This window comes from Tyto alba, unplaced genomic scaffold (genome assembly GCF_018691265.1).
Source record: "Tyto alba isolate M040663 unplaced genomic scaffold, T.alba_DEE_v4.0 Super-Scaffold_28, whole genome shotgun sequence".
Classification (NCBI taxonomy): domain Eukaryota; kingdom Metazoa; phylum Chordata; class Aves; order Strigiformes; family Tytonidae; genus Tyto; species Tyto alba.
In genome coordinates, this window is record NW_024881302.1 from 16,413,911 (window position 1) to 16,428,962 (window position 15,052).

The following is a 15,052-nucleotide window of genomic DNA, read 5'->3' on the forward strand; positions in this document are numbered from 1 at the left end:
ACCCACCTCTGCTCTGTAGGGTAGAAATATTGCACTGGCAAGGTTCCCAGTGATGCCACTGAGCAGGTAGATGATAGAGATGCGATGCCATCCTGCCAGCTTCTCTAGGTCCCGCAGGATCGTCATTTGGAAACAGACTGAAACCAGACAGTGCAGGATCCTGCCAAGTTCAGAGTACAGGAGCTGAAGCAGCAGCCTCTGAAATCACCCGTGTGCTCGTGTGCTTTGGGGAGCCTTGCTGAGAGCTCCTGGTCTGGCCTCTCCCATGCCTCTTAATATCCCTCCCAGCAAACGTGGCACGGTAAACCTCAGCAGGGACAACAGCTCAGCACCCCGTGTCCCTCAGGGGAGGGACTGCCAGAACAAGCCTCAGCAATCCCAGGGTTCAGGGTTCCCCCACCTGGATAGTGGCAGTTTTACACCTACGCTTACCCAGCATGGAGGAAAAGTGAGAGCCAGAGGCGGTAGAACTGGTCAGGGACTTCTGGATTTAGGAATGGGAGGAGGCCACAGACGTCATCCATGCAGTGCACCTAGGGCAGAGGGGGGTGTGAGGTGTGCCAGCCAGCACGGCCCTTTGCCAAGGCCGGGGCAGAGACTGCAGTTAGCTCTGAAAGAGGGGCTCTCCCTCCTCCCCGCTCAATCGTGTCCCAACCCTTGTCTCCAACGCCAAGTTACACATGACCCCACCCACTCCCTGCAGCACCGTTGTGCCTTCATTCTTCATCCCAACACATGCACAACAGGCATCTGCTTCTGCTCACCCATGGAGCAGGACAGTTGCATTCTCCTGCTGCTTCCCCAGCTGCCAGCCCAAGTCCTAAACGGCTCTCCAAAGAGGGACAGATGCAGCCAGCTCTGCTGCTACAGTCTGGATCGGCAACTTCCCCTGGGCTCAGGGTGGGACAAGAGACAGGACTCCCACCCACACTGCAGCACAGTCACCCCTATATCTTGCCAAGCTGCTAGGGGGAACAGGCAGGAGAAGGGCAGCCATGCAAACCCCCAGCTACACACTTACCTGAGAGCAGAGTGTTGCTTCCTCATGGAAATAGCCCCGCATAAATTCACAATATTCCCGGGAGGTTATTTCACACCTGGAAGAGGCACAAGGAATCAAAACAAGTCACATGTGGAAGGCACGATGGGTCACCCTGTGCCCTCCCAGGCCACCCACTCCCTCTTGTCTCATCCAAGTCAGCCTCTGAGAACTGATGCCTTCCGCTCCCCTGACGTGCTGCAGTGTCGCTGCAATGGGTGCACTAACACCTTCTCACATGAGCCCAGTGCCACTCTCCATCCATCCCTCTTGCTTCTCTCCCCCAGGCAAGCCTGAGTCACCGCCACAGACTAATGCCCTGCACACAGAGGCTCCAAAGCAAGTGCTAAAGCTGAGCTATTTACAGCTGAGACAGAACCACCAGAGGCTGGGGAAGTCTTGTGCCTCTGTGGCTGACGGAAAGTGGGGGCTAAGCCAAGAGCATCCTGGTCATGACTTTCAGGGACAGAGAAACTCCTTGGGGCAGCACTGATTTTTTTCCCCCTAGCAGGGAAAGCCAGGCCCAAGCGCTGGGTAACTGCTCAAGCTGAGGAGCAACATGATGAAGAACAGCATCTTCCTCCCTGGCAAACCCAGGGCAGGTCACTTCCTGACATCTTGAGTGCTCAGGGACTCCAGGCTGAGGCCAACGTAGCCTGTCAGGACCAAGCTGGCCATTCCCAAGGAAAAGTGCAGAACTCCCGACAGAAATATTTAATCTCTTGGGATCTGAGTCCCTCCAAACTGCAGGAACAGTTCAGCAAGACACCCTGCTGCACCGAAGACTCAGGCTGGCTGTTATCTCCCGCTCATCCCAAAGTCCTGTTCTGGCTAGGAGGCCTGTCCTGGCTCCCTGTCCAGCTCCCCTTTCCAGCAGGGCTCTGGGCCACGTGTGGGAAGGACAAGGAGGACAAATGGCTGTGTCCACCACCTGAAAAGGACCCCCCGGGTCCCACCCCAACACCCAGCCCCTCTCCGTACCGGCAGAGCTCATTACCTTCCTTTGGTCCCAATGCAGCAGGGCCGGCCTGTAATCACGCAGTCCATGTGAAGGTGGTTGGTGTAATTCCCAGCGCTGTTTTTTGTGCAGATCTGAAAAACAACAACAGGCTGCAGTCAGCCAGCCATGGCTTTGCTTACTTGCCTGCGTAAAGTCAGAACAGCCCCTTGGGAAGAAGCCAGCCCCACAGACCCGGGCGTCCCGAGGCCTCCCTCCGACAGCGGGATGGTGCCTGACACCCCATCTGCCTGAGCCTCAACCAACACCTCCTCTCTGGCGAGGGATGGAAACAGCCCCGAGGCCGAGCCGGTCTCCATCACCACGTTACCCTGGCAGGGCTCAGGGCTTTAGTTGCCACAGGGGACCTTTTGTTGTTAGAGGGCTTTGAGCCTAGGCTAGACAAAGCCACAGCTGCCCTGATCTGGTGTTTGTGACAACATGCGGGAGGCCGCACCAGAGATCCCCCCGCTTCCACCAGCACAGCTGTGGCTCTGCACAGTGGGATGCAAATGCCCTATTCCAGCTGCCCGTGCAGGCTCTGTGCCACCGGCGATGCTCACTGGCCATTTGGTGATGTCATCTGGCCATTCATGCGGCTCCATCGAGGCTGGCTGCTCACACACCCTGCAGCAACAGAAAGCAGAGATCAGCCCGAGAAATGAGTTTCCCCAGCACCAGGTGGGATCCCCCAGGGAGCCACCACACTCTCCCTGCCCCCAGGCTGCGGTCCCACAGCTCCCCCCGACCCCGTCCCTGGCCAGGGACTGGCGACGCGCTACATCAGAGCAGCCAAGGCTGTGCTGATCAAAGCTGCAGCCTCCTTTCAGCGAGCAGAGATCACGACTTCAGCACAAAGGCAGCCGTCGGAGAGCACGCAGCTGCCCAGCAACTCCGGGTGGGCACAACGCCGGAAGGTGAGCACTCGGCTGGTCTCAGCTCTCCATCAGCCCATGGTGACCGAGGGCAAAGGTGTGCTGTGGCACCCAGCAGCTGGCAGGGCTCTGGGGCAGAGGTGTGCTGGGAATGTGACTGCTGCACCCCCAAGAAAGAATCCTGTGCGGGGAGCAGGTGAGGGGGAGGGCACCCAGAGCTCACAACAGGCCACCGTGCAGGTGGGCACCCAACAACGATGGAGACTAGGGGTGAGCAGAAATGTGATCACGCCTCGGGCAGCCGCCGGGGCAGGCAGGGACATGGTTGCCCCCCGCTGTCCCTCGGTCTCCAGAGCAGCTGCTGTCCCATCCAGCAATCAGCTGGCCTGGGAGGGACTCCATGCCTCTCTGACTCTGCTGTCACAGCAGCCCTGTCCCCCCCCGGATGGCAGCTGGGCTAGGCAGGGCCTACCTGGGGTCCTGATGACAAACAGACCCAAATTGCCTCTTGCTTCCTGCCAGCATTGGTGTGCTGGGGTGATGGGGCCACTTCACCCACACGGCCAGCGTGGACTGCAGGAGAGAGGAGAGGTGTCACCGTGAAGCCCAGAGTGGGAGAAGCAGCAACATAAGAGGCAGCACGAAAGGGGCCACCGCACTCACCGAGCACTCCTCCTCCGAGGTCTGCACGCAGCCCGACTTGTCGTTCCGCACGCAGCAAGCCGAGTGCTTCTCCTTCTCCCGCTTGGCGCTGATGAAGCTGTGCACTTGCTGGTCCTGCCTCATGCACGGTGAGAACTTGGCCCCAAGGTGGATCAGGGCCTCCTGGCAGAGGTGGAAACACTCAGCTCAGCCAAGGGGCAGGCAACGATTGCCCGGGGCAGAGCAGGCCAGAGGAACTGCGAGGGGTACCCTGACCAGGGACGAGTCCTGCATGACGAAGCCCAACGCACACTGGGCACATTCTCGATATTTGCTTTGAAGAAGGCAAGCCCAGAACAAAAAGTTCAGGGATTTTCTAGCCCATGGCCCCAGAAAGGCCACACTGTGGCCAGGAAACTTTAGGACATGACAGCCTTACCCAGGCGGAATGGCATCGGGAAAGCTGTCATACACCATATAACTCCTGCATTTTCTCTAGCCCCATGCTCGGATTCATAGGAACAGGAGGCAAAGCAGGAGTGCCGAGGTCCATCCCAGCCTCCCGGTAGCCCATCCTGCAGGGTGGTTGGGCCAGGGGCACCACTGCACCCTGCCAGTGGCAGCAGGGCCCCGCGGGAAGCTCGGCCAGGGGCAGCTGCTCGCTCCAAGCTCCAAACAGCGGAGGGCTCCGGTCCCAGGGGTGGCACAGCGGCAGCACACAGCCCCCCACCAGCCCACCCGCAGTCCCAGCCACGGCACTCACTGAGCTGGGGCCGATCCAGAAGTTTTCCTGCTGAACGTATTTGACATTTTCATAAACCCCTCTATTTCGCAAGACCTGCAAAGAGAGAAAGCGAGAGCCCCATGAGCCCCTGCCCACAGGGTCAGCAGGGCGAGCGGCAGGGGCTGATGAAAACAGAACCCAGGATGAACAGAAATCCCCCCCAGCCAACGACAGGGCACGTGGTTCTCAAACCGGTCTTTTGCAGGATTACAACCCCCATCAAGGCGTGGGGACCTTCATCTTAAGATTTCATTTAAAACATCTATCTCTGGCTACTTCAACTGTCAAGAAATCCCAGGGCCTGGAGACCTGGTAGTGGCTTGAGAGCCTGCAAAAAGCTTCACACAGCTCAGAAGCACAAGCAGCACCTGCTGGCAGCGTAGGCCCAGGTGCTGGTGCCAGTGCTCTGAAAGCTGTCACGACACGTAGGTGAGAAGCTCCCCAGGGAATCCCCTGCATGGATCAGGGATATGGCTGTAGAGCTATGTAGCCCAGAGACCTTTAACAACATGTGAGAAGGCTACAGACAGCTTCAAGATCAGCTCTCAAAGTCAGACAGGTCAGTTTTGCTCCTGGCAGAAGCAAAATCCTGCAACTGTTGCAAATATTCAGGTTTCCCTGCTACAAACATCCTTCTGGTCTCCACCAGGAGGGGAACAAGTTGTCTGAAAGGGCTCCCAGAACAGACAACCAGAGCCTGCAAAGAGCCCACCATGCTCTGTGCCAGATACAATTTCATGTCAAGAGCAAAGTGGCTGCAGGAGGGAGGGAAGGCAGTGTGGGGGCTCACAGCGATGCTGCAGGGAGCCCCCCCTAAGGCTGGACACCCAGCGTCCAGCTATCAAGGCCCTCAGAAAAGTAGCCAATATGCTGAAGACTACAATACAAGAGCCAGCAGCTGAAGGCTGAGACACAATCACACTCCAGACAAGTCAGGGGGATTTACTTACTGAATCAACAGTTTCATGTTGTGAGAACCCCACAGGGGCGATGCCGTAGATGCACACAGCAAGGATGGTGATGAGTGAATGCACAAAGGTGACCCAGTAAGTGAAGAAAGGCCTAGAAGGAGAGAAAGGGAAAAGATCAGAAGCAGAAACCCAAGCGTATTACATCTACTCACAGAACACAGGAGAAAAGCTGCTGGTTTTCCCCAGGGACCTTGGCAAAATCTGGGGTACAGGGCCAGGATCACCTGAGGACGCACAAGACTGGAGGCAATGACCAGAAATTGCTGGCAGAAAGACCCTGTTTACTCCGACTCCCCCATCACACTGGGCAAGCCATCTTTTCCCAAGAAAACATCCATGAGAACGCATAAGCCGGATGCCAAGGTGTGCTGTATGTCTGAAATAATGGCTTCAGGGGAACGATCAGAGGCAGGGATAGCTGAGCCTTCCTGTTCCTCACAGGACAGCGGTGGTGCGGCAGAGATCTGCGGTCCCTCCAGGCAGCAGACACAGACACCCAGAGCAACGAGAGGAGCAGGGTGAGCTCCCAGCGCACGGTGATGCCGACGCGCTGCTGCCTGCTGCAGTCTGTGTTTCGGGGATAAAGACTTGGGGGGGGGCTTAGCAGCAGGTTTCACCTGACCACCCCAAGGCCATGACCTGAGACACCAAGGGGCAACAGCACTCACTCACTCACTCAGTTTCGTTGGGTCCCCTTCTCACCTGTGATCATCCATGTCCTCGATCTGCCGCTTGACATAGCTGTCGATGCGCTTGCGGTACGTGCGGTTTGTCAGCTTCCCCACCATGCCCAGGCCATACGGCCTCTTCTCCTTCGCGAAGAGCTTCCTGACGGGGACGGCGATGCGCTGCCCACGCTTCTGTGGGCTCACACTCACCACCTCCTGCCGCAAGCGGACCTTGGGCTGTGCCAGGGCCCCATCCTTTTGCTTCCTCCAGCCTCGCTCCAGTGGGCTGAAATCAAAAAAAAAAGAGGGCAGCACTGGTTTCCTTCTGCATTGCACAGCACCGGGGACCAGCCCTCCCCTGGTCTTGGGTGGCAGCAGACCCTCTGCTCATCCCACCACAGCTGGGCTGAGCAGCAGCTGATGGCAGACAAGGTGCCCTGGAGTGGAAGCTCTATTTCCAAGGGTTATGCAGCACCAGCTGATGACAGCACAGGACTACACACAGAAAGTGGCACAAGGCAGCTGTGCCAGACTAAGCCCCACCAACAAGGAGCTCTCAAGGCTTTAAAGAAGTGTTTCAGCAACAGGCTGAAATGGGGAGGCTGCAGCCAGGCACATCTGCAGGCTTATGCACGTCTATTTCCTCCTACTCTGCTCCTTGCTGTGAAATGGAAGTGTTAAAGCACTTCACTGTGCTTGGACTGGGAAGTCAAACCCCCATGCCCACCAAAGCAGATAAAGGAGAAGAGCAGGAATCCAAGCAGCTTCCCAGACCAAGTGACACATGCTGCAAGCTGTGCCAGTTACCTCTCACAATCTGTCTCCCATTCCTCCCTTTATTTGCACCAATGAATGCATTTTTCAGGAGAAAAGCAAAAAAAGGCTTCAACACCACAATAAAAATCCCAAGCACCACTGTCTAAAGGCAGGCTCTTTTTACCAAAATAGAGTATGCAATGAATGTTGCTGGAGCTACTGGTGAATAGTACCTGCTTTGTAAGTCTCCGTCATATTCAGATGGTTTTTGTATTTCTTTGCTCTTAAACAGCAGTCTGGGGGTCAGGTCTGCAGCATTCAGACCCTGATCACAAAAAAAAACTACCTACCATTTTACCCTTGCTCACTGTGTAGCACTGTAGTAGGCATGTCCCTGACGCGCACTGGTCTAGTTTACCTCTCCTGTCTTCCTAAATGACCCACTCTGCACAAAAACAGTGGTTGTCAGAAGCAGTCAGAGAAACCAGCTGACAAACTTTTTCCTGAAAAATCACCAGAGCATCTTGGAGAGATCATGACAACTCTGAAGTATGGACAAACAACAGGATGAGAGAAAAATCTAACTCCCTTTAGCCAAAAACACTACTGTGAAACTTCAGCTATTTTCAATATTGCACCTTGCAGAAGATGCATTTTGATACAGCTGAAAGTCCCAACTTCCCCTTGGGAAGTCCTTCTCCAACATCAAGTGCAGATTCCACTGCAGCTTGCCCTTGCCCCAACAGTTCAAGTGCTTTCTGTTACGGACATGCTGTTTCCCAGTATTTCCGGTAACCTACGCCAAAATAAACACCTGGCCACCTAAAAGGACATCCGACTGTGATTCTGATAACAGTTCTCTGAAGTGTGAAAGAAATTTATTTTCCTCAATAAATAAAACTATTTAAGGAGATCCAAATGGAGCCAAGAAGACTGAGACCGTTCCAGATGACTGACAACAAACTCCCACCATTTGCTGCTTCCACTTACGTTAAGACTGAGTTAAGTTCTTGGAAACACTTGAAGGGAAAGCGCCAACACAGCAAGATGGGCCGTGAGCAGCAGAACCACAACAAGGACCTCCCTGTCTGCTCCATGTTCACACCCAGCAGAGCTCTCTGCTGGGGTGAGCTCCAGCTAAGCTAGAGCTGACTCGGAAACGACACAGAGCAATTACTCAGTACCAGTTACTCAGGTGGAAAAAATCTAGGCATACAGTACAGTACCACCCACATATTTGTAGGGCTCTCAGCATCAGTGCCACACCTTTCTCTTATTTCAAGTGAGGAATGCAGCCGAGCTCGACACTCAGCAATGCTTCACACGGCTCCCTGGAGCGAGACAACAGTTCCTGGTGACTGTGGCAATGGCAACAGCCTTCTCATCTTTCCTACATTCTCCATAGCTGAAGGCTGGGCCCCAGTGTCCTCACAGCTGATTTAAAGTGTCTCTTGTTTCCCAAAGGCATGGTACAGTCTCAAACACATCATGTGATGCTGGAAGCTGCTGGAGAGACAGCAGAGGTGGCCTCAGAGTCACCTTTGACATCCAGGGGTAGCTGGGGCAGGAGATCTTAAGCTGGGCTTAAAGAAAACCCATCACTGCACCACTCTGAGCTCTGCACCAACCACCCACAGCGCTCAGATCCTGGCTTCCTCCTCTGAACGGGTTGGCCACCCCACGTGGCCAGCTTTGGCAGCTTCCAGGAAAATACTCACAGGAGCAAGTGGCTTCGTTCAAGCTCATTTTTGTCCAAGGCACCTCCTGTGAGATCTGTCTGATCCGGAGGCTTCACCTCAGCATCTTTGATTGCAGCTTCTGATGGTGACTCAAACACTTCATCCGGGTAAGTAGAGAGCTCCTCATGAAGGACTCCTTCCTGGGCAGAGAAACAGAAGACTCAGCAGAAGAAGCCAGCATCCCATTTGAGATGCAACCCACAGTCCTGCCAGACCTAGAGTCTTGCATTGCCTCTGGGGCCAGCACCACCTGCCCTGCCCCTCACCCGAGCGAAGAAAGAAGTGTCGAGCTCATCTGGAAAATCCACCGTGTCCTCCTCCAGGAAACTTGCCGGGGTGAAGCTGCGCCGCTGAGCTCTCCTCAGGGTGCTGTCCTTCACAGAGCGCCCCTGAAACCAGAGAAAGTGCCGTCAAGTCACTGCCAGAAACCTGAACCCAAAGCACGTGCAGGGCCACGCAGCCAGCGCGCAGGGAGCCCAAGTGCTGAGCTGCTTCGCGCTTGTGTGTGGAGCACAGCTGAGGCGTGACACCTTCCTGGTGAGACTCAGAGGTATGATCCCGCTTCGCAATCCACAATGCTCATCTGCCGTGCAGGTGAGGCTTGCAACATGCTCCTCTACCACCTTTTGTACAATGCCTCTGACCAACCCGCAGCGATGGGTGCTGCTGGACGCAGCGAAAAGGTCACTGGGCCCAGCAAAGCAGACACGTGGCAGGACAAAGAGACTTGCATATCAAGAGCCTCGGGTACTTCTGCCCCTCCGTGACTGCTGACTAGGTGCAGCTGGGCCACCCAGAGGTCCAGGCAGGCGGAACTGGACCTGCTGGAACGCTCTGAGGCTGCTGGCTGTGGGAATCAAAGCCCCCAGGCCAATAAAGGGAAAGGCAAGACCTGCACCAAAACCTAGCCATCATCCCTGCTTCATGCAAATCCTGCCTCCTAGGCACATGGCTGAAACAGGACAGGAGATGGTTTGGTTTCTTCCCTTCCACCACTGCCCTCCCCATCCTCTCTGCTCAGCAGCTCCTTCCCTCTCGCCCTTCTCTCAGGGCAGAGCCCCATCCTGCTGCCAGACTGGTCCCTGCCCTCCCTCAGACAGTACCTTCACCAAAGCTGCAGCTGCTCGGAAACTCATTTTGGCAACAGACTCCCGTTTCCGCCGCCGTGGGAGGCGGTTGAACCCTGAGCGCGAGCTGGTGAAGGAGCAGAGCGACGTGGCGCCCGGCGTGATCGGTGTGTGGGGGATGCTGCAGCCATCGTTGTCGTCAGCCATACGGAAAGCTCGGCCCCGGGCCAAGGGGTCTATGATCTGCCGAGAGAAGAAGTCCATCAGCCTACTCACCCTCAAACCCCTCCCCACCAAGCCCTCCTCCCTCCAAGCATCCTGAGACCGTGACACTGGCCGGGCCCCTGGACTGACCAAGAACCAGGCTGGATGGACCAACAAGCAATTCTGAAATAGGGAGATACAGAATAACTGGGTGCAAGCTAAGCCCTAGTTGTAAGCCTCAAACCTAAGTCCTCAAACCTTTCACCCTGCTCTTTTCTCTTTTTTTTTTTTTTTTTTCCCTTTTGTAGGTATTGACTATTTTCACCCAGAGTGCTCCTGATGTTCACAGAAGACTCCTCCAAACCTCCTTCAGCCCTTCCTAAGCTCTTGGTTTCATTCACCTCCTGTGCCAGTGAGCTCTACAGTCAGAGAATGTGCTGTCTGAACAGGAGTTTGAGAAATCTCTGAAAACTGCCATGCTCTTTCTCCAGCTAGTTTCCTTTCTGATACTGGACAGCCCAGGACTTAAACAGTCTCCTGTTGAAGCTTAACTGTATATTTACATCTGCTTCCATTAATTAAGTTATAACAGCTGGAAAAAGCAGGCCAGTTTCTGGGAGCTGCAAGCCCTTCTTTGGGACTCTTCAGGCCAAAGCTCTCACTTCTTCCAAACGTACAAATCAACCTAATGAAAATATTGCCTTCAGCTACAAACCTTGCCTCTGTCCTTACATCATCACAGCTGTGGTTTCCATAAGACTCCTATGCTTTATCCTAATGTTTTATGAGCTTTTTTTAATCCACAGTTGCACACCCAACAGGAAACTTTATGAGCTTACACCGACTGACACCATGTTCTGATTTAACGTAGCCCACATAGAGACCAACAATATTTCTAAGTCTCCTGTGACCAAAGACTAACTGCAAGACACTTCAGCTAGTAAGAAAACAGGAAAGAGCACAGCAAGGTGAAACGTGATAGAAAGATGTGCAATATTCTCTGCTTCAGTGACGCAGCCAGGCTTCAGGTCGCAAACTAACCTGCTTTAGAAGGAATTTGTTTCCCCACTTGCCCAGGTTGCAGTGGCGCTCACTAACGCACCGTAATCAACCACATCGATTACTATCACTGGATGGAGCAAAGGGAAGTGCTGGGATATTGGGGGTTAGTCCTGGAGCGCTGGTAACTGGGTGTGCTCGACCAGGTCTCGTCCCCTGGGGTCACACCTGAGGGTAGCAAGTAATGGCCTGCCAGATGCCCTTTGCAGGCACTTGAAACCATTTCTGAAGATCCACGTGCAGGGCTGTAGTACAGTTGATGCAAGAGACGCTTTTCAAAGTCCTAAAACATAACCAGGTTTCTATGAAGACAGTAGCTGCCTGCACCGGGACAAGGATGCACGAGGCAAGTGTCCCGAGTGATACCAGGCCTGTTACTGTGTATTTGGCTCCAGGATACCAGACACTCTGTGTACAAAAGGATTTTGTTCTTGCAAAATGGCAGCAAAAAGCCCTAGCTGAGAGCTCTTGGACATGATGCACACATCTAATCACCACCACAGTCACAGCACAACAAACACGGCTCTGAGCCTATCACCAAAACAGCTGAGGGATCTCAGCCAGCAAGACTGGAGAAAAGCTGCTGAAGGAGGGAGTCTGCCAAACTGTATCTGAGACTTGAGAAGTGTCTGAGCATGGAGCCCAGACATGTTCAGGCAGAACTAAGCCCACAGATAGGTCACAGCTGTCAAAGTGGTAAAGACACTGTGCAGGAAACTCATAATGGCCTTGACTCTGTCCCAGGTTACTCACCTTTTGCATGCCCAGCTGGCAGGGTCCGACGTAGAGCGGAGGAGGAGTCTCTGTGCTTGTTAGAGAAATATTGTCCTGACTGGGCAAGTCCATTTCCCGGATGACCTGAGGTTTCAGCTTCCCATACCGCAGGCTGCAGTGGCGGAGGCTCTTTCTCTGCCATTTCTGCGTAGCATCACTGTCTTTGCTCACCCCAAACCAGTCCGCTGTGCCTCTGAAAGATGCCGGCATACAAATGCAAAGAGGCATTATATTTATTTGGACTACGCACATGAAAAGACAAAAACCCTCGTGGTCATTTCCAGCCCACCCCGATTCAAAGACAGGCAGAACTCTTCCCCACAAGCATCTCTCAGCCTGTCCTCAGCTGGTGTTAGGAACCTGACAGATGCTGGCCAGAAATGTTCAACCATCAGCAGCTTTCTGTCTCTTAAGACAGAAGAAAAATGACAGGAAAGATTCACTGTGTGTAAAAGGACAGTTTGTTCTGAGTTTTTCTAGAAAGAAAGAAAAAGAGATGGAACAGAAATTCAGAGAAGAACTTGGTGAAAAATATTTTTTTCTTTAAAAAACATCTATTGAAAACACTTACCATCTTCAGGCCAGGTCTAGGTCCCCATTGTGGGATTGTACTGTTTCATGGCTCATTCACTGTTCTCTCCCAGCCTCCCCCCCCTCTCCCAGGATATCCCTAACTTCTCCATTTCATGCTGCAGGATTTCAGTCTTTCTCAAAAGTAACATTAATGGCAAATGTTTGCTGTGGTCCTGATCTCTGCTAAGGCAGACGTACACAGTTCTAAGCAGCTGGTTGAAGAAGCAGGAGCACGAGGCTGCAGCCACAAGGTAGGTTTGCTGCCAAGTGGCTGCTGTCACAGAAGAGCAGTGGATCAGAAGCAAAGTCCCAAGGAAGGCAGAGATGGATTGAGATAAATCAGACTAACAACCTACTTCAAATATGTCAAGACAGCTGGTACCCTAAACCTACAAAGATCTTCATAGCCCTGCCAAGCCTTTCCCACTGTGGTTCATCCTCCCCCAGAACACAACAAGCTGTGTCAGTCTACAGTTGTCTAGCCCAGGTGTCAAAACCTGAAAGTCCTTCCAAGCCAAACCCAAAACCCTGGCTTCAGACCCCCTGCTCAGGGGCAGGATTTCCAGCTGCTGAGAAGCAAGACCTCACAGATCACAAAGAAAGTATTAAAATATACACTGGAGTAAAGGCTGGGTTAGGTCTAGAATTAGGTCACACAGGGGAACTGAGTCAGTGCACTGGAGACAGATATCTAGTCCTGTGTTTTGTACCCTACTGAGCAAAAATACCATCAACCAACAGTTGAAGGTGTTCTGTCACCATGTAAAAAAAGTATGAATTTGAATCCCACAGCCTTTCCAGCTAAAACCTCCAGATGCAAACCAGCATGTGCTGCCCTCAGGCTTCCCCGTTCTCCCAACGATCCAGAACAGACCCTTCAGCAGGCATGAGATCATGTGGGCCATTGCTAGATCTCCCCTGACCTCACTGACCCAAATGTCTCCAAATGCCTCCAGCAAATCAGTGCAGGCCAGACCTCAGACACGGGGCTACGTGCATGTCTCTGAGCACCGCTCTGCTCCTGCGGACCCACAACTCGTCAGAGCAATCTTGGTCTCCGTTCCCAGCAGAAGGGCCGAGGGTCAGCACCTGGCCTGACAGCCCCAAAACAAGCCTGTAGCACAGAGGTAATGCTCTGGCTGTGCAGATGCACAGGCACAACTCAGAGGGCTTCTCACAGACTGCCATAACCAATATTTCAACACCGAGGTGACCTTGGATGACAAGCCCGTACATGTGGCCGCTCCTCAAAGGGAGAGCACGGAGGGCTGCTTGTGCCCGTATGAGCCTGTTGGTGAGTGGCCCACGGTGCCAGCAGCAGTGACTCAGAGTCCTCTGAAGCCATGCTCTTGCTAGCCTGGAAGGACAAGCACCACCAGAGCTGTTCTGCACTGTGAGGACCACTCCTGAACTGCCAGAGACAATTACTGGTCCAGGGCCAGGGTAAAGAGCTGTCCTACTCTCTGATCATAGACAAGACGGTCCAGGAGAGCTGACTACAGCATTTAGGGTACCTGGAGCGGCTTGGGAAGATGCTGAACGCCCCTGTCCGGCTGGGGAGCCCCATCACATCCTACAGACTCCCTGGAGCACCATAACAAGCAATGAACCAACACCAGAGGTCAGCTCTTGCTCTTCTATCGTATTGAGCTAACCAGCCCTGAAAGCCCAAGACCAAACGCAAGCAGCCGCCAAAGTTGAACACAGTGCCAGAGTGGCATCTGGCCAAGGGTAGCAGTGAGGAACGTAGGACAGAAATGGACAACTGTGCATTAGGTCCAGTCCCTGACGTGCCCAAAGTCACATCGTCTGATTTAAAAGTTTACTGAGCTCCAGCCTTGGGGTGGTGGTTGATGAGCCATTGTGCCCTGGACTCCCGGAGTAGCTCATCTCCTTCGTGCTAAGTAAACGAAGACCTCCACCTCAAAAAGAAGACAGTCACATTTGGATTAGAAAAAGCCATGATGTCAACAGGGAAAGAGTGGATGCTCTATTCTATTCACCAGCTTCTGAACCCCATCTGGACCAACATGACTAGCATTTGTTCGGTGCTGCTTCCTCTCCTTCCCCTTCTGCCCCAAGGAGGCTTTGGGGCCAACATATGCATACACCACAGGTTGCACTGATGCTAGCAAAGGCAGGCTGTGCTATGGACGCCCTGGGGAGATATGTGAGCTACAGTGAACACCAGGAGGTTGACCACTTGTTAGGAAAGGCAGGAGGGAATGAGGCGGGTGGGTGGACAGCTTGTTAGTCCATGCTACTTACTGACAGCTGCCTACATATTTAGTAGGAGTGACAAATGTTTTTTGTTAGAAGCACACATGAACTTTCTCACTCCCGCCTGTTTGTAAGGCCTCCTGGCCAGGCCTTGGAAGGCAGCGTGGTCCCAGCAAAAGCCAGAATCTGTGCAGTTCTTGCACACACATGCAGGGGTGGGTTTCACACTCAGTTCTACCAGTACCTGAAAAACGATCGGGGCAGGGACTGCCGCTTTCTCAGGGAACTCCTGCCCACCCGGTGCCCATGAGCGGGCAGGGTCTGACTCCTTTGAAACCGTACCTGTCTGCTGCAAAGAAAAGAGAGCTGAAGGGAAGGAGCCTGCAGGGCTGTGGAGGCGAGCAGCGACCTGCATCCAACACCGCCTCATCTCCTTCCACAGCACCATCAGCAGCAGTTGTGCCACGCTGCACGTGACAGCAGCCTCCAGCTGAGAGCATGACCTGAGAGAAACAACCAAACTCAAGCCACACAACACCATCTTTGAACCCAGAAGGCTGCTGAATCCTTTTGGTGCATCTGCACCTCTGACAGATGTCTCCCATTGCTCTTGAAGATATCAAGGGTACTGCAATGCCCCTGAACCCCCCAAGACCTGTGTGATCTGCCTTCTGCCCAGATGCC

At 53.7% G+C, this 15,052-nt stretch overlaps 1 protein-coding gene across 2 annotated transcripts in view; it reads right to left on the reverse strand.

Moving 5' to 3' along the window:
* RHBDF1 (rhomboid 5 homolog 1) overlaps positions 1–15,052 on the reverse strand; it is a 39,682-nt gene that overhangs the window by 1,553 nt on the left and 23,077 nt on the right. For both annotated transcript variants that reach the window (XM_042798535.1, XM_032983564.2), the window contains 14 exons: positions 11,555–11,768; positions 9,575–9,781; positions 8,738–8,860; positions 8,451–8,611; positions 6,011–6,262; positions 5,288–5,399; positions 4,317–4,391; positions 3,575–3,736; positions 3,384–3,484; positions 2,600–2,663; positions 2,037–2,131; positions 1,022–1,097; positions 433–533; positions 7–160 (listed from right to left, as the gene is read on the reverse strand). In XM_042798535.1, coding sequence (XP_042654469.1) covers positions 7–160; positions 433–533; positions 1,022–1,097; positions 2,037–2,131; positions 2,600–2,663; positions 3,384–3,484; positions 3,575–3,736; positions 4,317–4,391; positions 5,288–5,399; positions 6,011–6,262; positions 8,451–8,611; positions 8,738–8,860; positions 9,575–9,781; positions 11,555–11,768 — 1,897 coding nt within the window. The remainder of the gene's footprint in view (positions 1–6; positions 161–432; positions 534–1,021; positions 1,098–2,036; positions 2,132–2,599; positions 2,664–3,383; positions 3,485–3,574; positions 3,737–4,316; positions 4,392–5,287; positions 5,400–6,010; positions 6,263–8,450; positions 8,612–8,737; positions 8,861–9,574; positions 9,782–11,554; positions 11,769–15,052) is intronic.